The sequence below is a fragment of the Labrus mixtus genome, chromosome 7, assembly GCF_963584025.1.
Source record: "Labrus mixtus chromosome 7, fLabMix1.1, whole genome shotgun sequence".
Taxonomy (NCBI): domain Eukaryota; kingdom Metazoa; phylum Chordata; class Actinopteri; order Labriformes; family Labridae; genus Labrus; species Labrus mixtus.
In genome coordinates this window covers 3,967,156-3,993,469 of record NC_083618.1, presented here as the reverse complement: position 1 = coordinate 3,993,469, position 26,314 = coordinate 3,967,156, and the positions used below count along the sequence as shown (strand labels likewise).

The window sequence follows — 26,314 nt, the reverse complement described above, 5'->3', positions numbered from 1 at the left end:
ATGCCGACTTCATGCAGAAAAACCCCAGTTAAGGATATTTTAATTGTCATATTATCAGACAGTACAGTAATCTCTCCCAAAACTGCTCAGCTGGGCTCTGAAGAACTTTAATACATTTTGCTGTCTAACATCAATTTTTAATTGGCACAGATTCAGCTCTTTGGAACGCCTGGTGGTTTAATCTTAAATCCTGTGAAAAAGACTGCAAATATGGTGTCGCTGTTTTTGTTGTAATATGAGAAAAATGTGCTTGTGTGTACTCTCTCTCTCTCGCTCTCTCTCTCTCTCTATATATATATATATATATATATATGTGTGAGTGTTTGTGTGTGTTTGTGTTTCAGGGGGCTATTTCTCGATGCAGAGGCGAAAGAGAGCAGTGCTGCTTGCTTTCATGATTATTTTTAACACTGTGACTCAGGCTGAGTCAAGTTTAATAAAGATCCCTCTGCGGTACTCGGGAACTCATTCATAACCATTCAGACCCATTCATTTATTTTCAACACTTATATTTCAGAGTTGTCTCTACTCTGGATATAATTAAGATCACACAGTCAATTTTCACCCTTCTCTTGACCAAAGGATGAGAGCACAATCACATATCCCCTTACATAAACCAGAGAAACGGGTGCGTCAGTGCTCACTCAAGCACTCTGGGCAGACTAACCCAAAGCAAAAGCATTGCCAAAATTCTCCTGTCATATTATTTTGTCAGGCAAACAGCAATTATTAAAGGTCTGAGCTGCTTTTTTGCTCATGTAGTCTGTTTTTTCACTTCTCCTCTTTTTCACTTCAAAGCGCTCTATTGAATATTGTCTAGATATATTGTTATGAACACATACTCCTCACAGTACTTTCCATTTAAAGGAAACTGGAGTCGATGCATATTTGAACACTCCCTTTCCCTGTCTCTTGCTCATTTTTGATGTGTGGGTGTTGTGTCTGCATTTCAGCCAAATTAATTATAGCTCTTATACTAGCGAGGCTCGTTGTTGTATTTGACAGCTCTATGCCATGATATGCGATTGTTGAATATCTTCTTGTTCAGCTGATGTGATTAGGGATTTTCTGATATTTTGAATTTATTCTCTTAAACAGGGATATATATATATATTTCTTTTTAAAGACCAACACGATCTAATTTTGTTGAACTTGTGTTACTGACCTCTTAAGACAGTCTATGGCAGTAATTCAAACATGTGCCCCATATTTATTTTGACTTTTGTCAAGTTGATGTACGATACTTAGGAACAAAGATTCTGACTTAAAGAGTTATAAAGAATATTAAACATGTTGCTCTCCTCAGGGCAGTGTCAGCAGCCCTCAACTCTCCTGCGAAGACCAACTCCATGGAAAAGAAATTACACATTAAAAGCAGAGAACTACAAGACACTCAAGACAAATGTCACAAGGTGAGGTTATACTGTACACTTCACTTACAAGCCTTTATGATCAACAAAGCAGGCTTTTTAAAATGTAAAAGCAACTCACTCAGTCAAGCCAGAGATGGAAGAAATAAATGTAATATTGGCTGAATGGAAGCTGTAGAATTGTATTTTCGTAGTTCTATATTGTAGCACTTTGTTTAAAAAATAAAAATCCTCCTTGGGATTTGTTACTAGACGTCTTGTGTTTATTCTGGCTGACTGGCTGAACATGGATCAAGTAGGCTTCTGTTATTGCTGTATGACGCCAAGTTAAGCTCGTTGTGTGTTCAACATTCCTACTACGGTTTAAAACATTCTGAGTTGGTTTAAAGGTTGGGTATATCATCAAACATCAGAATGTTAGGTCGTTTCTGTTTGCTTTAAGGTGTCAGTTCTATCAACCAATTAACATCTACAAACCTGGTAAATTGTTTACCTTCAGTAAAGTGTCAGTGATTGTGGTAATTGATACATTTTTCTCCGGTGGATTCAGATGGAGCAAGAGATCTCCAGGTTCCAGCGTAAAATGACTGACCTGGAGTCAGTTCTCCACCAGAAGGATGTGGAGTTGAAGGCGTCTGAGACTCAGAGGGGCATTCTGGAGCAAGACCTAGCCACCTACATTACCGAGTGCAGTGTGAGTCATAATAACAACTGGCCGTCTGTGTGTGTAGGGTTTAACAATATAATGAAACGATAAACTTTCAAAACTTTGGGTCTTTGCTGCATTGGTCTACCTGCATCTTGTTGCCTTCTAAATGTTTATAAAAAAAAGTATTGTTTTGAACAAACAGCCGCCTTGATTTTGTGTGCACGTTTGTTTGTATGTTTGTAGAGCCTCAAGCGCAGCTTGGAGGAGGCACGTGTGGAGGTCTCCAGAGAGGATGACAAGGCCTTGCAGCTGCTGCACGACATCCGTGAACAGAGCAACAAGCTGCAGGAAATTAAAGAGCAAGTAAGTAAATATTCTCATTCCAATGACACACTGTCGCCTCCTGCTCATCCTGATTATGATATGGTGCATGCAGAGATAAATCTAGATACATTTAAAGGTCTTCATGCTGAAAAATGTGGTGAAAGCAAAAAATATATAGACTGTACGATACATTCTCAAAGCCATCATCTTATTTGAGGAGAGACTTTCTGCAGGTTCCTATTCAGGCTATCATAGCTGATAAAGCAGGAACTGAAACAGCAGGTAGATTACACTTTACTCAGTGCGTCCCTGTTACACAGGCAGGGCTTCCCCTCAGAGGACTCCCCTGTCCTCAGCTCACATTAAGGTCATCTCTGCAGATGGCTTTCCTGCAAGGTACAATCTGGAGAGGACTTTGATCTTTACTCAAGAGATTTGTTCACTATCTTCCCCGGGGAATGATGCATTTACAGTTTCTAATAAACACTAATGATTTCAGTCATGGACTATAGTTTAATTAGGTAAATATTTATACAGAAAAAACGTTCTTTACTGTAACAGATGAGAGATTTCTTCCCTGATGATTCAAACCCAGTCATGTAGTCTTATTTACCTACTGCTCATTGTTGTTGGTGACTGGTACCCTAACATCAGTCTTAAGTGTTTTCCATTGACTAAAGCGGTTATTTGTCTTTCACTTGACATCTCAGTAGAGCAAAGTTGTAGCTACAGCTGTAACTTTGTAATCCTCAAGTTCTCATGTTGGATTTTGACACTTTAAGGGATGAATGTTCATTGCAGCAGGGCACTGCAGGGCCTATAGATCACTGCACAATGAAACAGATTCAGCAGATCTGTGAAGTATGTCTCTGTGTATCGCGTTGGCAGCAGTTGTTGCTTGTGTTAAAAGCCCTGTTCCACTGTTCAGGCTGTGCCAAACAAAACCCCTGCTGCTGTTGTTTCTTGTCAAAGCAAACACATAAAACCCCGCTGGATGTTTTCAGACTAAGTCGTATTCCTCTCCTTATATAAAAAAAAAAAAAAAATCAAGAAGAGAGAAAAAAAACATATCCTCTCACAAAGAAGACAACAGTGATTTGTCCCCAGTTTGTACAGAATTAGTGTGATCACAGCCTGAAGTCCCTCGGCATGTTTAAAAACATAAAATGTTCAATAGACAACATTTGGTTGTATCAGGAATACAAAGTGCTGTAGGAGGGGTATACTGTAAGTATACGTAACCTCATATGCTCACCAATTGTTTCCCCCACATTGATGTCTACTGTTTTTGAATGGTCACAGGAGTACCATGCCCAGCTGGAGGAGATGCAGGTGACCATCAGGCAGCTGGAGGAGGACCTGTCAGCCGCTCGCCGCCGCAGTGATCTTTACGAATCTGAACTTCGAGACTCCAGGCAAACAAGTGAGGAACTCAAGAGGAAAGCTGTTGAATACCAGCAGAGAATCCAAAAGGTATGATTGCACCGGATATGCTTTATTGGTTATATTATATAATAACTTTAATTTTATAGCACCTTTAAAAATCAAGGGTTTACAAAGTGCTTTAACACTAAGCATATATGGATTGAGAAATGGTGTCCTTAAGAGTCACTTTTTACAGAAAAAAATCCTCAGTCTGAGAGTTCTTGGGGATGCTTCTGCAGGAACTTCAGGATTTTTTGGGGGAAAGTGCTGCCTTGGCTATTGTGTTGCTCTTTAGCTACTGCAAACAGGAAGTGGGTGTATTGTGCTGCATGAGTCTCTGATCAGTCTCTACATATATGCCAATAATTTTTCAGGCTAAAGAGCAGGGAAAAGCTGACGTGGAAGAACTTCTCTCCAAACTAGAGAAGGTAAGAAATCGGATTTCTCAGATCGATCTACAGGCTTACCATTGATGTGAAATTTAGTCTCTTATGAGAGTTTTTTTTTTCCAGACCAATTCCGAGCAGCAGGTGAAAATCCAGGAGCTGCAAGACAAACTGTCCAAGGTGAATTAGTGCTTGTCTTGGTTAATTTTATTATTTAGTGAGAACTATTTATCCAAATGTTATTAGGCATCATCATCTACAAAGAGGATCCATCTTAGTTGTGTCTTTGATAAATAGCATATGTTTAACAGAATTCAAAAATTCTTCTCATCCAGCCATTTATACCCAAGAGTAGCTTTTTTTTTGTTTTTCATTGTCTCTGTGGATAGGGATTGCCCAAGTATATCAATAAGGTGTCTTGGGATCCACTAACAGCCTATGACCTCCTGAACTCCCGCAGGCAGTGAAAGCGAGCACAGAAGCCACTGAGCTGCTGCAAAATGTTCGACAGGCAAAAGAGCGACTGGAACGAGACCTGGAGCGCCTGCGAGGCAAAACCGACTCCAGTGACACTTTAAAACGTCGCCTGAGGGAGACAGAGGTACCTGAGTAAACTCACAGTCATAAAGTATAAAAATGTGTTGACTGCTTTATTTAAAATACAGTTTACTAACACGAGTCAGCCCTTTCCGTGTGGTTAGCCTTACGTTATGTTTATTTGTTGTGTAAGCAGGAGGGCAGGAAGACCCTGGAGAACCAGGTAAAGAGGCTGGAGATGGTGGAGCGGCGGGAGAATAAGCTGAAAGATGACATTCAGACCAAATCCCAGCAGATCCAGCAGATGGCTGAAAAGATCCTGGTGAGAGAGCTGCAGATAAGGCTTTAATACTCAACCCTTAATTCACCCCCCCCTCCTGCAGCCACCCCTCCTATTCATCCAGTCCTCTCCCAGTCAAACTTACCAGTTATCTTAGAACGCACACACTTCTACTTAGAGAGCTCTAGCTAGCTGAGCAATCACACATGGCTTCTTGTTAACCTGTGTCTTTACAAACAACATATAAATAACTGTACCAGTGTCAACATGAACAGGGAACGCTTCAGTCGACTTCTGGATTTCAGCCTTTTCAGTGCAAGTTTTCTCCTATCTTTTGATTTCAATTTATTTGTTATTTGAGTAAAAATATTAGAATAGCTTGAACTTTTTTTCAGTAGATTGTGCCTTCATGTATTTTGAAAATGAAGGGCTTTTGATTGACCTTTCTATGCAGTGACAGTTTTAGCTTTTTATAGACAAAAAACAAAAACACATTTTAAACATAAATGTAAGAATGTTGTAGTGTGACTTTGATTCATAATTAGATGTGATATATTTGTTTATGTTACTCCCTGCAGGAACTAGAGGAGAACCTGAGGGATGCACAGTCGACCGCCCAGAGGATGGAAACTCAGCTGACTCAGAAGGAGCGGCTTTTTGAAGATAAGATCAAGGTGTGCCAGTTTTCTGTGAACTGTATATATCTGTGAAGGTCAATTCTTAACATTGATGTTTTACTATTATTTATGGAGCTTTTATATCTTCATTGTTAAGAAGGACTGTGGATTGAGTCGGAAATGGGTGAGAGAGTAGAGAATGACACAAGTGCCGAGTGTAACCCAGGCAGCCCGCTTCTAGGACTATAGCCTCTGTACATGGGGAGTGCAACAAAACCGCTAGGATAGCCGCCACCTCTTTATTTTTTATTTTTTGGTAGTATATTTATCAGGGACAATGCACAGTATATTTAAATTACCAGTTTAAGCTAGTTGTTTACAGGTTACAGTTAAGTTAAAGGTTATACAAGTGTCATAACTCCTTGCACCCCGTGTCATTTTAAATCAGTGTTGTTGTTTCTGTGAAGTCAGAGCTATCACACGTTTCACAACAAGCTTTGACAACGCATGAATGACTGTTTTCACCTTTCTTTTTCTTTTTAAAATATGCTTTATCACAGATATTTGAAGAATTAAACGTCAGTGTAATTGTATCATATCAACACTGGTGAGTGTAATATTTGCTGTTTCTGTGTGATGTAGGTTCTAGAGGCTCAGATGAAGACTGACCTGGCTGACAAGGAGAGCCTGGAGGTCAGAAGAGCCCAGCAGGAAGAGGAGTCAAGAGAGAACTGCAAACTCATCAGTGAACAGAAAGCAGTAAGAATACACAACAGGCTTTTAATTTTATTCTTTATCTCATGTCAGCTATTTGCTGGTAAAGTTCTGCAGAGGTGGACAGAAAACTTGATTAAAACCAACTAAGAAAGTGTTGAATATTGTCTCTGTCTAAACAACAGATTATTTTATACAATCATGCAATAGAAGAAGCCACAGTCAGAGTGCTAGTTGATGTATAAGTCTTAGTTTGTTGAAGTTGTGTGACAACTTTTGGTACATTTTTCATCCTTCTGAATTTGTTTAAAGAAAAATGACAGCAAGACTCAGTCAATTTGACTGTCTGTCTTTACGTTTGTTTTCATAGATAAAATGTATTGGAATCTACTGTTGGATTAAATTGCAGTATACTTCATGTTGCACTATAAAGCCTGGGCTCAAGTCCTAATCTGGTTAATGTTGTAGAATTGAGGCAGTTAAGGAGCTTTTAGAGGCAGTCAGCTGACATTGACAGGAGAAGATTCAGCCAACACCTTAATGGACTCTAATAGGATTTCACTGCAGTATAAAATTCTGTTTTTCATAAAAAATCATGCTGAGGAATTATCTGTACACCATGACTTTTAGCAGGATTTGGCTATCAATCAAAGGTAAACGTATCCTTGAATTGGAGCCATTGATGCAATTCCCACCACCTCATTGTGTCTCCTTCTCCCTACAGACCATTAATGCTATGGATTCCAAGATGAAGAACCTCGAGCAGCGCATTGCTGAGCTGTCAGAGGCTAACAAGCTGGCCGCCAACAGCAGCATCTACACCCAGAAGAATATGTGAGTTAACTAGACCTTCTGCCCACACCGCTTTTTTTCATGAGGTCCCCCACCCACACTGTCTCGATAGCTTCATTAGTGTGAACTCACATCTCCTGCACCATGGCTGATCAGTCTCCCCTGTGTGTACACTCTGTGTCATCCCTTGGTTTTACTGGCTGTAAACATATACTTTCATTTTCATAATAACCCAATCAAATGGAAATGTAAAACCAGTGTGACAGTGCAACCGGGGACTTGTAGTAATGAACTTTCATAGAATGATCACTTGAACCTGCTGCTCCCCCCACATTTACCGAGCTTTATACTGTAATAAGTTCTTAATGTTCTTTCTGTAATGTTGTCACGTTGCTTCATTAGCACCACTCTCATGTTTACATCCACCATTTACAGCAGAAAGCCTCTAATACTCAATATGCCCCATCAGCTAAACTCAAACAGTATTTCAACAAACTACACAACTAGCTGCTAAACATGGCGGATCATTTAGTAGACAAGAGCTACACTTTTCCCTCGGAAATTTGTACAAGAGCTATAACCGTACTGAAGAGTGAATATTAGACTTAAATAGGGCTGGGAGTCTTTGGGTGTCTCACGACTCGATTTCGATTCTTGGGGTCACGATTCAGTATTGTCGATTCAATACGATTCTGAATTAATTCATCCATACATTCAAAGTCTATTTTTGAATAAGTACATACTTCAGGATCTACTCCAGTCATCTGTGAGACTGGCGGAATTTCTTGTTGCTCTATTTGGCATTCTACTGAGTTAAAAAGCTAACCTTAGCCCTTAGCAAAAGAAAACCTCTGAATGAAGTCTCTGAATGAAGGCCAATGTTGTACTTTAGGTGCTTAATTTGTAAAAGAGCAACTTTTTGCTAATAACTTCATGTTATAGACTTAAAATGTAAAAAAAAAAAAAAAGTCAATATTTTGTTCACAACTCTAAGTGGCTGATTATGTAGCATAAAGAAATATCATTTTTACTTAGATGTTTTGGCTACAGGACATCATTGACTTTCTTAACTAACTGTCTTGCTGTGTTTTGCTGCATTTTCCAGAGAAAGTGTTCTGTTACAGAGCAGGCAATTTAAAATCCTACTACGTGTGTCTTTTTCTTGGTCAGGAAAGCCCAGGAGGAGATGATATCAGAGCTTCGGCAACAAAAGTTCTATTTGGAGTCTCAGGCAGGAAAGCTGGAGGCCCAAAATGCCAAGCTGGAGGAGCACCTGGAGAAGATGAGTCAGCAGGAGCAGACCAAGAGGACCCGGCTGCTGGAGCTGGAGAGCAGGCTGCGGGAGGTAAGGCAATAGGAAGCAGATCCACTGCTCAAGATTAAGCAATTCACTTTAACTATCACACAGTGTATCCTGACATTATTACTATCCACAAAAGGGATTAAAGCATTGGATCAGCTCGCCCAGATCCCTATCAGATTAACAGCTAATTAAATCATGTAGATCTTTAATGGATTCTCTACAAAATTGCCACTGGACCCTTACACATGTAAGCACAGTGTGGACAGCTTTCATTCGTTATCTCTGGAAAAAAGTGTTTTTATTTGCTAGTAACAGGTGAGAGAATGTTTAACTATAACCAAATACAGCAAGTCATTTAGGTCAACGCCCTAATCGACCTGCAGAAATGTCCTCCAGCATACGCCTCATATAGCTGTGTCTGCAGTCTGACCTCCATGTGATTTAATGAAGCCTAACGCTCATACATTCATTTAAAGCTAAGAGGAAAAGTGCTTATTTTTTGCCTATTAGCAGAACACTCACTTGTAAATATTTGATACTGCATTCAACTAAAGTTTTTTAAAGTCCATACAGTTTCTTTATCCTCCTATAAAACATCACAAAATCCATTAGTTGCATCCAAAGTGAATCTATCCTATAAGACACCGAGCTCCCGCCTCAGAGGTGTGCTGATGTGCCGATGTTCCCCGGTAGACAACCTGCTTGCTGGATGTCACATCTCTACCGCCACACATGCTTCCCCACTGAGATGTGATTCACAGATTGGCACTAATTGCTGGCCTTGCTGCACCCTCACTTATAAACACACACTTTCCTCCCCCACAAATAAATGTGTCCTCTGAGATGAGATGTTCCATCTTTGTAGAAGTCAGACACCTAAAGAGATGGTACATGTATCCCTGTGTACCTTAACTGTACTTTGATTTGAAATGCTTATTCATCGTGGCCATGCCCTTATCTCCCATTTTAAAGTAGCCTTTTATGGCATTTTGTTTCCTTAGGTCCTGATACTGCTGTTGTTATTGTTTTGTTTCTGTAAGGGGACATTGAGTGTCCTGAAATGCACCCGCAAATAAAAATGGATTATTTGATTATAATTATTTCTTTGTTTTAAGACTTGTAATAAGAATTGATTTGACTTCCTTTTAAAGAAGCTTAAACAGGGTTTGACTATAATTATAACTATCATTTTATAATTTAGGTCTTAAAATGTGTTATCTTTTAAATCAAATTAGCAGAGGTCTTCTTTTTCAGAATGCACTTATTGCTCTCTCTGGTCTGTCTCATTTCTGCTCTTATTATCTGCTATCTGTATCTGCTGGTTCGACTTGTGTCCCCTGACATTCTCTAATTATTCCCCTCTTCCTGCCCATTCAGCTCGTAGTTCCTCAGTTTAATTGGATACTATTTCAGACTTTGCTCTTTTAATTGGTCCTAAATACACAGCATTAAAAAGAAAAGTATATATATTGGCTGTATCTTTTTGAAAGCAAAAGAACGCTTATATGTAGTTATACAGTTTATAAACAGAGAGATGTAGGTCATATTGTTTCAAGCAGTCCTCCATGTTTTTTTTAAATCAGTATTTCCATTCTCTCCAAAATTCTGAATCACTCTGATGTTTTAAAACGCCTACCATCTGGCATGGAGAGGTTAAAAAAAAGCTGAATATTAAATGCAAACACAATCTGTTTCAGGTCTTATTGACTCCGTGATAAACACACAGTATTAACCCTTATCCTATTTAGATGGGCCTAGAACATGAAGAGGAGAAGCTGGAGATCAAGAGACAGGTGTCAGAGTTGACCCTCTCCCTGCAGGAGCGCGAGTCTCAGATTAGCAGCCTGCAGGCTGCACGTCTCGCCCTGGAGAGCCAGCTGCAACAAGCAAAGACCGAGCTGGAGGAGACCACCGCTGAGGCTGAGGAGGAAATCACCGCCCTCAGGGTAAGAAAAACAGATGGTAGCAGTGACTCATAGAAACACAGGTGCATGTTTACATATGTAAAAGTTGATTTAGATAGACGTAATCTGTACTATCCATGCAATAGAAAGGAAAGTTCATATGTTTCACTCTGATTTCAATAACGCTGCAGGCAATACACCATTCTTCATCGTTGAATGTAGTAGTTGCAGATGTAGTTGTAAATTTGCTTTTCATTTGCTCTTGTTCTCACAGAATCACAGAGATGAAATTCAGCGCAAGTTTGATGCCTTGAGAGACAGCTGCTCAGTAAGTTCTGCCAAAGCATTTAGTCTCTGCTGCAAAAGAAACTTTCAAAAGGTTTAGCAAAACCCTTGAAAAAATAATTGTATTTATATAACCTTCATTTAGCCAGGTTTGTCCTCTTGAGATCAGAGATCTCTTTTTGAAGGGAGAATTGGCCAAGAATAGCAGCAACACACAGTTTCAACAACACAAACAGTGAAAGTCACACAATATGTTGTTTCATGTTTATCAGCGCTGCACTTGTAGAGGGGTGTGTTTATGCATCTACATATAGATTGTTTAGATTAATGCAATACACTCAACAAATCCCACCCTTTACCTTTCCAATAAAATATAAAATGGTCTTTTGTGTTTTTTTAAACATTAATATGATTGACCATATTCCTTCTTGAAAGTCACTAACTGATGACATTTTGAACATTCACCTTTAGTGTACACATGAATTAGTGTAATTTTAAAGCTGTGAAAAACTTACATAAATATCGGTTAACTTCCATACGGACGACTAACACCTCTCTCCACCTGTTGGTGTTGCCTCAGGTGATCACCGACCTGGAAGAGCAGCTCACACAGCTGAGTCAGGAAAATGCTGAGCTGAACCGCCAGAACTTTTACCTGTCGAAACAGCTTGATGAAGCGTCGGATGAAAGGGAGGACCAGCTGCAGCTCAGCCAAGAGGTGGACAGGATGAGAAGGGAGGTGGCTGACCGAGAAATGCACCTCAACAACCAGAAACAGGTAACACACGTACTGTACACACAAATATGCTTGAAGTCTCTGGAACATATATGACCTGATACCTATAGGCCCTTTTTATTGTTAGATATTGTTTTCTTTTTTACCTTACTTATCCTCAGGTTTAAGGATTGTATTCTGTAATGTTTGAGCATCATTATGATGAAACTGTGTTCCCTTTCTGAAAATGTAGAAAGACAACAATCTTGAGGTTTAACCCAAAAGCTGTGAAAGAGGTTCCCATCAGTCTTGCTCTTTTGTTTTTTTTCTCCCAGAACATTGAGACCCTGAAGACCACATGCAGCATGCTGGAGGAGCAGGTGGTGGAGCTGGAGTCCCTAAACGACGAGCTTCTGGAGAAGGAGAGGCAGTGGGAGGCTTGGAGAGGCGCCCTGGAGGATGAAAAAAGCCAAGCCGAGAGACGAACCAGAGACCTGCAGAGAATATTGGACAATGAGAAGCAGAACAGGTATCGGTCACGCATACAACATACTCTCAGATATTTGACTTGAGAATGCCTGGAATATACCCTTCAATACACTTAATTGTGTAGCTTTTGTGAAACATGTTATTGTTCCATTTACAGGCTGCGTGCAGACCAGCGCAGCACTGAATCTCGCCAGGCGGTGGAACTGGCAGTTAAAGAACACAATGCTGAGATACTAGCCTTACAGCAGGCCTTAAAGGAGCAGAGACTGAAGGCTGAGAGTCTGTCTGATACTGTGAGTTCCAAGTGTTTATGTGTAAATCTAACATTTATCTCTTCAAGTGAAGCACAAAATATTTGTTTACATTCTAAAAGTGAGAAAATCAATAATGTACAAGCTTTTACATATTCCCACAGCTCAATGATCTAGAGAAGAAGCACGCCATGCTGGAAATGAACGCCCGGAGCTTACAGCAGAAACTGGAGACAGAGAGAGAGTTGAAACAGAGGCTGATGGAAGAGGTAGAGAGTGAAACAAAACTGCATAAACATACAACTCAATAGGAAACCTGTTGAGGTTTTTAAAATACTTTTCAGCTAAAAATGCTTTCCTGTTTGGACTGTTTGAGTTGCTCTTCCAGCTCATCTTTATACATTAACTAAAAGTTTTCTGTTTTAATCATTTAAAAGACCTCATTTGAACAAGTGTTTGTTGTTCTTTCAACAGCAAGGAAAGCTGCAGCAGCAGATGGACCTCCAGAAAAGCCACATATTCCGTCTTACCCAAGGCCTGCAGGACGCCCTGGACCAGACTGACATGCTCAAGACTGAGCGTACCGATCTGGAGTACCAGCTGGAGAACATACAGGTGCTCAATGTCTTTCTTTTGCAACTAGATGATATACAGCCGCCTTTAAGGAAAGAGAGAGTCCTAGTTAGATATTACAATAGTGCCTCTGATTTTGGCAAGTAGCAAGGTGTCTCATGGGGACATTCTCTGTTCTTACACAGAATTCTTTCAAACTTTCCTTCAGAGGTATTTTCTCTCTTTTTCCCCCCTTGCTGCAGGCTGTATACTCCCATGAGAAGGTGAAGATGGAGGGGACAATCTCCCAGCAGACCAAACTCATTGACTTCCTTCAGGCCAAAATGGACCAGCCCACAAAGAAGAAGAAGGTCTGGGGAAAACATTATGATATATTTTAGCCAAAAATGTCTGGGAAAAAAAGCTTGAATCAAAGAATAACTTGTGGAATTTTCTTTTGCTTATCGTTCACTTTTTCCTCACTTTCAGCAGGGAATATTTGGTAGGCGTCGAGAGGATGTGGGCACCACGACTAACGGCGCGCTGGCTCCACAGGCTCAGCCAGCTGTTCCCATGCAGTATGGTGACATGAAACTGGCTCTTGAGAAGGAGCGCTCAAGGTGTGCAGAGCTGGAAGAGGCCCTGCAGAAGATGAGGATAGAGTTACGATCCCTCAGAGAAGAAGGTCAGTCTTAGTGTTACCGCGGCAGATAAGGGACAGGCTCTATCATCTCAATTCTTGCTGGCCCTAGAATATACTCTGCAGCTTAGCCGGGATTATCATTCTTCCACAGAGAGGGGAATATCTCTTGTGTAATCAGTCACTTACTGTAAAACTTGGCTTTTAACTGTTAATGACACAAAGTTAGAGGTGATTTAACCCTAGTAATCATTTTTCCATGAAAACTCATTACACAATAAAACTAGATCTGCCCTCTGAGATGAGAAATAACAACCTAAGCCAGCTGAAGAAACCCTGTGTTGTGCCTCCTCCCGTATCTTTTCCCAGACATCTTTTAACATTGTTGCCATGGCAGCCTCTTGCTCATTACCTACACCCGCCAGGTCCTATGAGATTCATTTCAGAATCTATTATGTTTTTGCTATTGGAGCCAGATACTTCCAGCTTAATGGCTGCACAAATCTAATATTAGGTTGTTTTATTTGTTTATGGTGATACAGCGGCTCATTTCAAAGCCCAGGAACATATGGCTCCTTCCACGCCGGCTCAGGCTCGACATCAAATCCTAATGTCAGCTATTGTCAAATCTCCAGAACATCAACCCAACCCCAGCAGCCTTCTCAACCCCTCCACCCGCTGCAAGGAGACCTCCACCCCTGAGGGTGAGTCACACACGGACAAAATAAAAAAAACAGAACTTAATGCTTCCCCCAGCCTGAATTGAACCAATGACTTCCTGGTGTAAGGTTTTTCTCACAGCAGTGATCCATTTATACTGTCAATGTCAACACAAACAAATTCTCTGTTCACTGATTGTGTCTGTGTGATGTGTTATGTGTGTATTCTATCTATGGCCTGTCTCATACAGCAGGATTATGAGGTTTAAAAGAGTTGGATAATTCAGCTATGCACATGTTAAACCTGAAATTCGCTCCAAAAAAGGGAATTGACTTAAGTTTCGGGTTACATTCACTGTGCATTTATCCATTTGACATTGTAATCCTGCTTGGGCTTGAATCACAAAGTAAGAATAGTGGATTAGCCAGGTTACATCGGTCTTAATCCAGACTTTCCTGTATCACAAAGCTATAGTGCTTTTTTCTGCAAGGTTGATCACTATGGCAACTGAACATTTAGCAGGTAGCAAGTTCAGTGAATTGAATCAAATGTGCAAACATCCCATTTCTTTTAATAAATTGTTTTAATAAATGGAATAACTATTCAAGATGAATCCTTTAAATCACAAAAAAAAAAAAAATTACGAAACCAAAAAGTGTATTAGCCATAGCGGGCACATAGATGTATGATTTATCAGAGACACATGTTTGTGGCTACTTCCTTTGTGATGCAGGCTGCTCGCTGTCTGTGCTCTTTGGTTTCATGTAGCTGTTGTTAGACTGCTGTCTCCTTTCTGTCTCTTTTCCCTTGCTCCTCACAGAAAAGAGGAGGGTCACCTTTGAAAGTAAGTTAGCAGTCATCACAGAGTGTCTAAGAACATGCATGATGTCATCCACATGCATGTTTTACTGTAGACATCATGCTCATGTTATACTGTGCATCTGTCTTGTCCTGTTAAACTGAAACGTTGACTTTACTCTTGAAGGTCAGGTTCTGGCGTTCCTGGAATCATGGTTTAGATTGAATACGGTTTAATTGGTTGTTTTTCACCCCGAAACATTTAAATGCATCCCATGTTCACTGGCATGCATAATCTGAATGATTCTGATTGACTTTATTAGTAGACCAGAACTTTGATAATGTTATTACATATCTAGTTATTCATTCATTATTCAAATTGCCCCTCTGAATCTCGTGGCCTTGTTGCTGACTTCTGGGGATATTTCAGCTTAGAACAAAATATTTTGAGGATCTCTTATTTTTCTTCATTAACTCGCACCTCTGTCCACTACTTCTTTCTTTTTTTCACCGCAGAGTTTGGTCGTCGTGTAAAGGAGAGAATGCACCATAACATCCCTCATCGCTTCACTGTGGGCCTGAACATGAGGGCTGCCAAATGTGCCGTCTGCCTGGACACTGTGCATTTTGGACGACAGGCTGCCACTTGTCTAGGTTTGTAGGCTGCACTCTGGCTGGCGGCGCTGAATGTGAAGATATTTAAAAGGACACATTTTTGATCAGCCTTAACAAAAAAACAAAAAAATTGTTCTTGTCGTGAAGCCAGCATATTAGGCTGCATTCACACAGCAAGCCTTAATGCTCAATGCTTTCTTGTTTGGCTGTTCACACTGCTTTTTAAATGTGGCCTGTATCAGACTCCTGTGGGACTCCACATGTGGAAGTGGCCAAATCTAATTTGAAAAGATCAGATTCCACGTGATCTGTGTTGTTTACACTGCCTTAAAAAAGTCAGATATGAGTGACATAGGAGCAAAAACTATCAGATTCAGGTCACTTTTGCCTGCAGCCTAACTCTCTCCCTCTTATGATGGAATCAGATCTGCCTGGTTTTGGCTGTGATATATATATATATATAATTCCTACTGTTGTGAGTCTAGAAGTCTTTAAAATGGCATAGTTCTTCTGTTCTAATTATCTTACCTTACAATGCACATATAGAGCTTTTGAATACACCTGTGTCAACAATTTTTTCTCTTTCTTGTATTATAGAGTGTCACACCTTGTGTCACCCTAAATGCTCACCATGTCTGCCGGCAACCTGTGGACTGCCAGCCGAGTATGCTACTCACTTCTCAGAGGCTCTGTGCAGAGAAAAGGCAAACTCTCCAGCACTGCAGGTCAAAGAGGCCAGTGGGCATGTCCGCCTGGAGGGATGGATGAAGCAACCTAGGTAACCTTTGACCTGGGCCCCCATGACCTCATTGATCATACACTGTTTTTTTTTGTGTGTTTGTTTTTTTACATCTCAGACAGTAGTGTGAATTTGTTTGTTTACTCACATAGGAATGGAAAACGAGGTCAGCAGGGCTGGGAGAGGAAATATGTGGTGCTCGATGGAACCAGAGTATCCATCTATGACACTGAGCCCAGAGAAGGTCAGGACTTATTTATTTTTGTATTTCTGCTTAATTTCTTTATAAGACAGATCTTTAAATGGCTATGAGATCAGTGCAGCAGTATCCAATTTAAAAAGCTGGCTTTGTCTTTCTTCTAGATTGTATTAAAGCTGAGGATGAGTTTGAGCTTTGCCTGCCTGATGGAGAGGTGACCGTTCACGGAGCTGTCGGAGCCTCTGAGCTCATCAACACCGCTAAGTCAGGTACCAGATCAATGCAACCTAATCACGCTACACTCGGCCTACTGTCAGATTTCAAGTGTATCATCCTCTCCCCAAGTTTTAAATTGGTTCCTTGTATCCCATCTACACTTCAGATCTCAAAATACAACAAAATGTTGACACCTCTGCTCAGCTGTGAAATTAAGCTGTGAGCAATACAGCCAACAAATCCTTCTTTCTTGATGTGTGTGTGCGCGTGTGTGCATGTACAGACATCCCGTATGTGTTGAAACTGGAGTCACATCCCCACACCACCTGCTGGCCAGGCCAGTCGCTCTTTTTCATGGCTCCTAGCTTCCCTGACAAGCAGCGCTGGGTGGCTGTCCTGGAGTCTGTGGTGGCCGGCAGCCGGGGATCCAGAGACAAAGTTGATGCTGATGCTGTAAGTACCATTTGTGCATAAATTATTAATTTTTGCTTGATTAAGTAAACAAATATAAGATTTCCTCTCAGATGTGTATGAAAGATAGCCCAATGTCTCCTTCAAGACAAACACACTTGTTATGCACATTTCAAATAGTAGCTTTATCCAAGGGTGGCTGTATTGTTTGGTGTGTAAATAGGCATAAATAAATTGAATGCTTCCATTAAACATCAGCCAGTGCCTTCACTTCTTTTTCTCTCCCTCCCTCTTCCTTCTCTCTCTGCATGTTCTCATCATACATGTCTCCTCTCTGTGTGTTGTCATCATCTTTGTTGATGTGACTATACTGTGTGCGTTTTGTATCTCCATTCAACTCGGTCGTGTGGATCATATTATAGGCAGGTGTTTCTAAAAGACAGAAGAACCTTTCCCCTCTGGTTCAGGTACAGTAAGTAGCTGCACGAACGCTTGGGCTTCAGTCAACCGAACGGCTGAGCATGCAGTGGCTGTACACATCTGAGCTAGTGGCACTGATGCTGCTCAGTGATCAGTGCAGGTCGACACAGTCACAAGTCACTGAAAATGTTTCATGGAGCTAACTTCTCTGTGAAAACATGAGTGATCAAACAGGCACAGCATTTATAGCAAATAACTGTAAATGTGCATAGTGCATGGATGTGAATAGACACTGCTGTGCACCTTTGGTCTGGTGTCATATGCTGTCTCCTGCATGAATCTGCAAACACCATGCACTGCTGCAGCCCCACTCACTGAAACATTACAGACACATGAACACGCTCCTCAAGAAATCTGAGCTTAACTTCAGTCTGCAGGCTTCTGCTGTTGGTGTTTTTATGTGCTTATTGCCATTTTACAATCAGGATCCCGTGGGCTTAAATTCTGCGATAAATGACCCTGGAAAATTATATTAGATTGTCTCTAAATTGCACCTCTTAAAGTATGTACCTTAATTACCCTGTACAGATGTGATACAGATGTGACGACCTGGTCAGTTCACAAATTGAAATCCTAAAAACAAAATGATTTGAATCAGCTCAGATTAATTCTCCTCCTGACGTCTTGGCTGCATTAGAGGCCTTACGACACATTTCAGAGCAACTCTTTTCTACAATGCTACAGTTTAAAACTAATACATACAAACTTTAATAACACAGTTCTCTGTTTCAGAGTATAGAAAAGCCTTGTGTCTCTTGAGAATAAAAACGTTAAAAGTTTTGTGCGTCTTGATTCCACAATGTTGCGTACTTGATAGTAGCAGTTAAAATAAAAGAAGAAGTGTTATCTCTAAAGCTCGGAACAGTATCTGCACTGTTGGAAACACAACATTGTCCAAAAACTTCATGTTTAATATTTACCCATATATTATATTGTATACAATTGTAGTCTCACTTCGTTTAACCTAACTGGTCTGTTTCACACTGCAAGTATAAAAGGGTCATGCACACTGTATGGCCTGGTAGGAACAGCACCCATACTGTAACTATTTCAATGCTGATAATGAATTAACACTAGACACTACCAGTGGTAATCCACAAGTTTCTATGAATTTAACTACTTAACACAACTGTTGTTGATTTGGATTGGTGTTTTTTTCTATAGCTGAACAGAAAACAATTCGACAGCGTTCAATAAACTGAAGGAATTTAGTCTAAAGCCCTTAGTATCAGACACTGTTAAGTACTCAAACAGTCTGCATCTTGTACCTGGTCAATTCCTAGTCTTGTTGACATACTGTTTGATATGTAAGAATTACATTTGAAAAATGTGTTTGTTTTTTTGGCTACATATAAATATAACATATTATATTGGTGGTGGATTCAGTCATTCAGATTTCAGAAGTCTCTGCGTTTAAGTTGGTATCAGCTCTCTCTGGCAGTCCTCTGTTGCTGGGTATTCTTATTTGTTTAGAATCAATTGATTTGTATGAGATCTGCCTGACCTGCCTCCTCCTTCTGCTCTGTATCTCCTCTCTCCCTCTTTCTGCCTCTTGTTTCAATAGAAACTTCTGGGCAACTCTCTGTTGAAGCTGGAGGGTGATGACCGCCTGGACATCAACTGCACTCTGCCTCTCACTGACCAGGTACAATGACAAAAACATATACGGTGAACAGTGACATTAATACGTTGCCTGTTTGTTTATGGCTATTTTTTTTTCACTTGATCACTTTCTCAGATTGTGTTGGTCGGCTCAGAGGAGGGTCTGTATGCTCTCAACGTCATAAAGAACTCTTTGACCCACATCCCCGGCCTGACCTCCGTCTTTCAGATCCAGGTCTTGAAGGACCTCGACAAGCTTCTGATGATCACTGGTCAGTAAAAACTTAAACCTGATCCTGACTCTCTGACCTTCTCTATAATAAATGATCTTTCAAGACACCCTACTACAACCCCACGATATGATACATATCGTGATATACATTGATTTTGGATAATGACCATGTCCTACTAGAATAACAGCAGAAGCATATTAAGGATCCTACAACTTCAAATACTTCATGGCTATGGTGTTATTGTGAACTGCACCATTGTCTTTCAAAACTGTCAGGACAGCTTTGCAGCCATATCGATTCTGTAACATCTGCAGCGATACATGTACGTATTTATAAGTAGCACATGACGATATTTTGCCTTATTGATTTTTTGGAGCACAGCCCTACTGTCTGGTCTACAGGATTTGGGAGATATGGTCTTAATCAATCAGATAATACCTGCATGTTGTCTCGCCTTGTTAAAGACTTTCTAGTAAAATATATATTTATTAATTTTTGTCTGAAGTGAATCAGAGATTTCTTGTGTTTCTGATTCCTCATGATGTGTTTTTTATGTGTCCTACAGGAGAGGACAGGGCCTTGTGTCTGGTGGAGATCAAGAAGGTCAAACAGTCTTTGTCTCAGTCCCACCTCCCCGCTCCACCTGACCTGAACCCCTTCATCTTTGAGACAGTCAAGGGATGCCACCTGTTTTCCTCTGGAAAGGTGTGTTAGTTTTTTTTACCTTAAACAGAGAAAAGTACCTCTGAGTAGACTCCTTTTAGTCAGTTAATGAGCTGTGTATAACACTAATAGCATAGCAGTGTGCTGTCTGATTGCAGGTATTTACTGCTGGCCTGATTGCTGTCTTGTTCTTTCTTTACAGATAGATAATGGCATCTGTATCTGTGCTGCTATGCCTAACAAGATCACAATCCTGAGACACAATGAAAGCCTGAACAAGTTCTGCATCAGAAAGGTAAATGGGGCCTTAAAGATGGATATATAGGAGACCGTTTCATGAAGATAGTACATGCTTTGTTTTTCTTCAGGGAGACATAGAATGTTTCTTTTTTTTATTTGCAGGAGATCGAGACATCCGAGCCCTGCAGCTGTATCCACTTCACTGGATACAGTATTATTATCGGCACCAACAAGTTCTATGAGATTGAGATGAAGCAGTATGTACTGGAAGGTAGGTCTACCAAGACTGTGATGTATTGATGGTAGGCATCAGCAAACAAATCCTGTTTTGATGTAACTTTTAAAAAGTAAAAAAATACTGTCATCCAGATGGTGTTCTTAAAAGTCTGCACCATTTGAGTTTCTGTGACTGTGAGCTTCAAATGTTCACACCTGAAAGAGCTCACTAATGTTGATTTGATTTCTGTCCACAGAGTTCCTTGATAAAAACGATGTGACGCTAGCTTCAGCTGTCTTTGCCGCGTCCTCCCACAGCTTCCCTATCTCCATCATCCAGGTCACCACGGCTCCACAGAAAGACGAATACCTGCTCTGTTTCCATGGTAAACCCAGATTTTTCATCTGCACGTGTATAGAAAGGAAAATGTGCATTTATTCCAATAGTGGATAGAGTTATAAATCGCGTTTTCTTACAGAGTTTGGTGTGTTTGTGGACGCATATGGCCGCAGGAGTAGAAGTGATGACATCAAATGGAGCCGCCTGCCTCTTTCCTTTGGTAAGTGTAAATCTTTTGTTTTCTTTCATCACTTGTCAAATGTTTCTCTTACATATACGATTAATAACATTACCTTTTTTTTTCATTTCAGCCTATAGAGAACCATACCTATTTGTGACCTATTTCAACTCTCTGGACGTTATTGAAATTCTGGGACATGCTGCTCTGGGGTAAGGTCGCCTTCTGCTCATTTGTCAGAAGCAGTGCGCCTGTTAGGTTTTATGATAATAAATTGTTTTCTCAGTAAACATCATCATTTTGTATACACCTTTACATTACTGTAACATTTCATATTAGTCACGTTTATGTGTCTAGCACATTTAAAAACAGCCTCAGCTGACCAAAGTGCTTTACTACGAGGCATAATAAACCAGATAACAAAAACATAATTCAGCCATTACAAGCATCATCCACTTTAATCACTGCTGTCTAATGTTTATCTGCACAGACCCCATTCATACGCACACCTGGATATTCCTAATCCACGCTACCTTGGCCCAGCCATCTCCTCCGGGGCCATCTACCTGGCTTCTTCCTACCAAAACAAACTGAGGGTCATTTGCTGTAAGGGCAATCTGGTCCAGAGTCAAGAGGGTGTAGGAGACCTGCAGCGGAACGGCTCCGGTCGCAGGTGAGAACAAGCACAACGACTGTCTGTCCTCTTCATTATTTATTCACAGAGTTACTCCTAACTCCTATCCAAACATGTCTGTTTTGGTTGTTAGCTGTACACTTTCACTTTCTTATAAGACACACAAATCTTTAACTTTTACACATTTCTTAATATCTTTGTTATATATTGATTATTTTTTGTGATTTGGACTCGCATTCAGAGGCTTGTATCTAAAACAAAGGATATTCATTTTATTTTATTGGCAAGGCTGTGGCTTTGTGGTAGAGTTGTTCATCTCTCAATGGGAGTGTCGGGGGTTCGATTCCCCAGCTCCTGCAGTCACATGTTGAAGTGTCCTTGGTTGAGACACTGAACCACAAATTGCTCCCGCTGATGTGTCAGCAATGAGTGAATGTGTATGAAATTAATTAATACTGATAGACACTTAACAAAGCATCCTCTGCCATCAGTGCAGTGTTAATCTTCACACCATTTTCTAATGTAGTCATAGTCTCCTGTACGAAATATATTTTAGTCAACAAAATCAGCATTTATTTTTATTATCAGAAGCTCCAGGGGGCGGGGCTTCACAGACCTGCAGGCTCCAGGCTGCACATTGTTGCACTCACCTCACGCACAGCTTTGATGAAGTCTGCTATGGTTTACAATGATTTTAGAACAGCTGAGGGGGTTTAACACTTCTTTATCAAGTGATAATCGTCACTTGTAATGTAGTTTTCGTTTCATCACATTTTCGTCAATTAGGTGATGAAGTAATATTATTTATCAAATCGCCAAATAGCGGAGTTTCGTCTCGTCATCGTCATAGTTGACTAATTTAAAAAGACCTTCTTCAACGAATATTTTCGTCATTTATTTCGTTGACGAGATTAACACTGCATCAGTGTGTGTATGTGACCTGCGGTGTAAAAACAGCTTATAGTAGTTAGAAGACTAGAAATGCGTTACACAAGCTTTAGTCAATTTGCCATTTTACCATTTAAAGGCTCTCAGGTTTTCAAAGTACACAGAAAGAAAAACAAAAATACAGAAATAAGCTTTCTTAGCTGTTATTATACATTAAATGTTTATATTATTATTAAGGGAGAAAAGCAGAATAGGACTACATGAACGATCACAGCCACTGATTGAAAGATTCTGCCTCGTATCTCAGTTCACTAAAGAATCCTGCCTATTTTGCACGTTTGTTTTTTTTTGTGAGGTTTTCCCTTTTTTTTAAGCAAAGTCCACTCTTCACTCCTTTCTCACGTTCACTGGTGTTATTGAAGGGTCGTTGGGATTAGCAGGCACTGCTGGGCACAGGTCAACATCCACAGGTGAAAATGTGAACATTTTGGCCTTTATGTTCGATCCAGACAGGACAGTAACACCTTCATTTTGTTCTTTACAGGAGGAGGAGTTCATTTTTTATCTGTAGCAAATCCTGAAATATGTTTTCAGAATTAAATTTTTTAAAGATTTTAAAAGCGTCTTGTCAAATGTAGAGAATAAATAATCAAATAAAGACTCACGTTCTGCTTTTATGTTGTGAGAATGATGTCTTTATTTATGAAGCTCACTGATAGCAGAACTCTTTGCAAACCTATGACTGCTTTGCTCTTCAGTAGCTACATCTGCTGAACCTGTTCTCACTTAGAAAAACGTCCAGTTGATGGGTAGACATCTTCTACATATGGATAACTATACCCTTAGATTAGCATACAATCGTGGTTGTAGTCCACAATCCTCAACACATCTGTCGACTGACCTGGCAGTGCCAAGCAAAGCCCATGACCCAGTTTTAAAAAAAAAATCACTTTTTTTATTGACCATTGCTCCCTGCCCGTCTTTATGCCTCGGTTGCCCCCTTACAGCCCCAACAAGCGTGGGCCTCCCTCCTACAATGAGCACATCTCTAAAAGACTGGCAGCCAATCCCATGGTTCATGGAGACCCGGGCACACCTCACCGCTACAGAGAGGCACGCACAGAGTTTCGACAGGACAAGTCCCCGAGCCGTCCGCTGGAGAGAGAGAAGTCTCCAGGCAGGATGCTGGAGAGTCGGATAGTTGGGTCTCCAGGAAGGGCCATGGCTGACCCCCGGTTAGAGCGTTCCCCAGGAAGGGCCATGGCAGACCCTCGCATGGACCGCTCCCCTGGACGAATGATGGAGGTTCACAGGGAGAGATCCCCCGGACGATATGAAGAGCGCCAAAGACTTCATACTGGCTCTGGTCGCACGCCCATAAACCCTGTCAACAAGGTCAGTCATCGCCTTTGTTTACTCTGAACTACTCTACAAGATTACAATTATTGTCACAAGAACTTTTTATCAGATGGTCCAACATTTTGGCCCAGACTGAACAACCGGTGGATTGCATTTAATAATTAGCAAATGTAAACATGCTAACAGGATAAACTCAGCTGGCCTGTTTGTTTCTACTTAAATTAGCATGTTAGCATTGTCACTGTTTGCACATGCTTGAACAGTTTAGCCAAGAAACTTAAAAATGCCTTTACACTCAGAGTCCTGCTTTATTTATTCTGTGTATTAGTTCTGATTTTCAGTAAACATATTTCATCATTTTGACAATCAAGCTGCCAGTTGATGCATGCTTTTGAATAAATCTTAAATTTTTTAATCCTCCAGGTTTGGGATCAATCATCTGTTTGAGAGTCAGCTGAGTCACATCCTGGGAAAGGGAAAAAGATGGAGCAGAAAAACCAGTGAGAAGGTCACCTACTCATGATGAAACACTGCCACACATCAGTTTTGTCTGACAAACCCACACGGAGGAAAAACACTGTAGCAGTCACAGCAAAGAGAGAAATAAATTGATGTCATTAGAGTCAGGTTATTTTTCTCAATGAACCAATCCGAGTCAATAAAGGTCAACAAAATGCCATATTTAAAAACTTTCTGAGCAGGGTTTTTTGCCATGTATTTAAGGATGTAGATGGGATTAGATATGACTTTTTTCCAAAGTGAAATATGGGATAGGAGTTCTCAACTTGAGACTGTCCTCAGTGGGTTTTGCTAGGTTTAAGATAACTCCAGACAGTAGTGACTATGATAGAAAAGCACAGCCGTAGCAACCTTATCTTACAAGTTGATGCCTAAATATTTACAAAGTGAGTCACAAGCGAAGAGAGGTTCACTCGAAATAGTATTAATACATCCAGCCTTGTTTCATGCTCTGTACACATTAGCTACAGATCAGGGCAGGAGAGTTCTGTACATCTAAAAGCATTTCTGGCTCCAGCCATGCGCCGACATGTCAACACACAATCATTACCAGCTGATTACAATCATTCTCCACTGATATCTCAGTCTGAGGTTTGTTATTGAGACCTGACCTGGTTGGAGCACAAATACATTTAAATAATATTGAAGTACATGAGCCCTGTCTGCCCTGTTGAACCACACACCCGATGATTGTCCGCCCTGGGATAGGTTGACACTAAAAAGGAAAAAAAAAAAAAGAAGAAAAAAAAGCTGCACTACCCACAATCCTCAGCAGGACTTTCTAATCCTTCAGAACGTTATCTGACTGTAAATAGACGAGACATAATTTTATATATATTGAGAAGGAATTTCAAGGCTGGATAAGCCATGTCTATTTTTGTTAAAGAAAAAAAAGTGATTACGTGTCCTCTCGAATGTCGGATAAATATTCTTTTAACATGTTCAAACATTCTTTATCAAGTGAGTGATTGTATCTGGATCCTACTCGTGTATGCACTTCCACCCGTCTAAGGCCAAACCTCAGTGCTGAACTAAACGACCGGAGAAAAAAAGATCATGTTCAAAGGTTACACGTAGTAATTGAGCATTTCTTTTTGTACAATGTCCCCTAATATTGTATATAGCCCAAAATTGTGCAAGGTGAAGATGAAAATAATCTTTGTTTTTATTCCTGATTCGTAAACGGCATGGATATGTATATCTGAAATGAAATGGAGTGTTGTCTTCTGCTTCAGCCTCATCTGGGTTATATTTTTAGTCCACCATCTAACAGCGAAGCACGTGAATAACATCTCCTTCCTTTTAACTCTTACAAATTTGCACAGCAAGTTCCTATGAGTATAGTTACACTCTTTCTTTTACCCAGGCATTCTTGGCATGTTCCAACAGCCAGTCCAACCTTAAAAGTCGCTTAAGTCAGTCCAAATATATCTTTACTTTCACTGTCAACATGCCAACAACTGAAATAGTGGATGATATGTATATACATCATCGTCTGATCAACGGAATTAAAACATTTTGGTGGTTTTTAGTCATGTTTTTTTCTGATGACACATGCTGAGTGTGTCTCTTAACAGTTGTATGCTCAATAGAGGGTCAAGGACTTCTTCGACATCGAGGGTTAATTTAAGACATAAATATATCTTCCTGAATGTATTCAAGCCAAGAAGATGGAGCTGTTTAATGAATCTATTGAAAGCACTCAGTGCTACAGATTGCACAAGTTTCCCACTGGTCTCTATAAGATTCTATAAAAAAGGATTTCTCATCTTCAAATTTTATTTTTTTATTCTTTTTAACTTGATTTTTCTGTTCACATGATCCAGAATCATAATGCTGTAACGCTGGATATGATATTGATGTCTGCTAACAAATGTTTTATTAGCGTTCCCTGTAGAGATTTTTGTCACAGAATATTAAATATTATAACCATTGTCTTTCACTTCTCCTCCTTATGTTGTGATTTTTTTTTTCCCTCTGATGCAACTCTTACTTATTATGTAGTGATTTATAAACGACAGACCACAACAGAGTCCTGGTCTTCTGTGAAGCCTTTTCCCCCCCCATATGCTTTCTCCTCACTGCTCACAC

At 40.3% G+C, this 26,314-nt stretch overlaps 1 protein-coding gene across 6 annotated transcripts in view; it reads left to right on the top strand.

The window, feature by feature from the left end:
• Positions 1–26,165, top strand: part of cita (citron rho-interacting serine/threonine kinase a) — a 36,550-nt gene extending 10,385 nt beyond the window's left edge. Inside the window, exons 11-50 of one of the 6 annotated variants that reach the window (XM_061042176.1) lie at positions 1,307–1,412; positions 1,921–2,064; positions 2,263–2,382; positions 3,646–3,816; positions 4,143–4,196; positions 4,281–4,334; positions 4,615–4,755; positions 4,888–5,013; positions 5,550–5,645; positions 6,231–6,347; positions 7,027–7,136; positions 8,265–8,439; positions 10,146–10,343; positions 10,576–10,629; positions 11,167–11,364; positions 11,637–11,830; positions 11,948–12,083; positions 12,206–12,310; positions 12,516–12,656; positions 12,857–12,964; positions 13,083–13,278; positions 13,776–13,937; positions 14,714–14,737; positions 15,208–15,345; positions 15,904–16,084; positions 16,198–16,289; positions 16,409–16,513; positions 16,744–16,913; positions 17,294–17,338; positions 18,916–18,996; positions 19,090–19,225; positions 19,752–19,891; positions 20,052–20,144; positions 20,252–20,360; positions 20,563–20,691; positions 20,785–20,865; positions 20,957–21,035; positions 21,314–21,496; positions 23,353–23,740; positions 24,128–26,165. In XM_061042176.1, coding sequence (XP_060898159.1) covers positions 1,307–1,412; positions 1,921–2,064; positions 2,263–2,382; positions 3,646–3,816; positions 4,143–4,196; positions 4,281–4,334; positions 4,615–4,755; positions 4,888–5,013; positions 5,550–5,645; positions 6,231–6,347; positions 7,027–7,136; positions 8,265–8,439; positions 10,146–10,343; positions 10,576–10,629; positions 11,167–11,364; positions 11,637–11,830; positions 11,948–12,083; positions 12,206–12,310; positions 12,516–12,656; positions 12,857–12,964; positions 13,083–13,278; positions 13,776–13,937; positions 14,714–14,737; positions 15,208–15,345; positions 15,904–16,084; positions 16,198–16,289; positions 16,409–16,513; positions 16,744–16,913; positions 17,294–17,338; positions 18,916–18,996; positions 19,090–19,225; positions 19,752–19,891; positions 20,052–20,144; positions 20,252–20,360; positions 20,563–20,691; positions 20,785–20,865; positions 20,957–21,035; positions 21,314–21,496; positions 23,353–23,740; positions 24,128–24,151 — 5,104 coding nt within the window. In that variant the 3' untranslated portion in view covers positions 24,152–26,165. Of the gene's footprint in view, positions 1–1,306; positions 1,413–1,920; positions 2,065–2,262; positions 2,383–3,645; positions 3,817–4,142; positions 4,197–4,280; positions 4,335–4,614; positions 4,756–4,884; positions 5,014–5,549; positions 5,646–6,230; positions 6,348–7,026; positions 7,137–8,264; positions 8,440–10,145; positions 10,344–10,575; positions 10,630–11,166; positions 11,365–11,636; positions 11,831–11,947; positions 12,084–12,205; positions 12,311–12,515; positions 12,657–12,856; positions 12,965–13,082; positions 13,279–13,775; positions 13,938–14,713; positions 14,738–15,207; positions 15,346–15,903; positions 16,085–16,197; positions 16,290–16,408; positions 16,514–16,743; positions 16,914–17,293; positions 17,339–18,915; positions 18,997–19,089; positions 19,226–19,751; positions 19,892–20,051; positions 20,145–20,251; positions 20,361–20,562; positions 20,692–20,784; positions 20,866–20,956; positions 21,036–21,313; positions 21,497–23,352; positions 23,741–24,127 lie in introns of all 6 variants that reach the window. The other 5 variants (XM_061042175.1, XM_061042177.1, XM_061042178.1 and 2 more) reach the window with 5 other exon arrangements.
• The last annotated feature ends 149 nt before the right edge of the window (positions 26,166–26,314 follow it).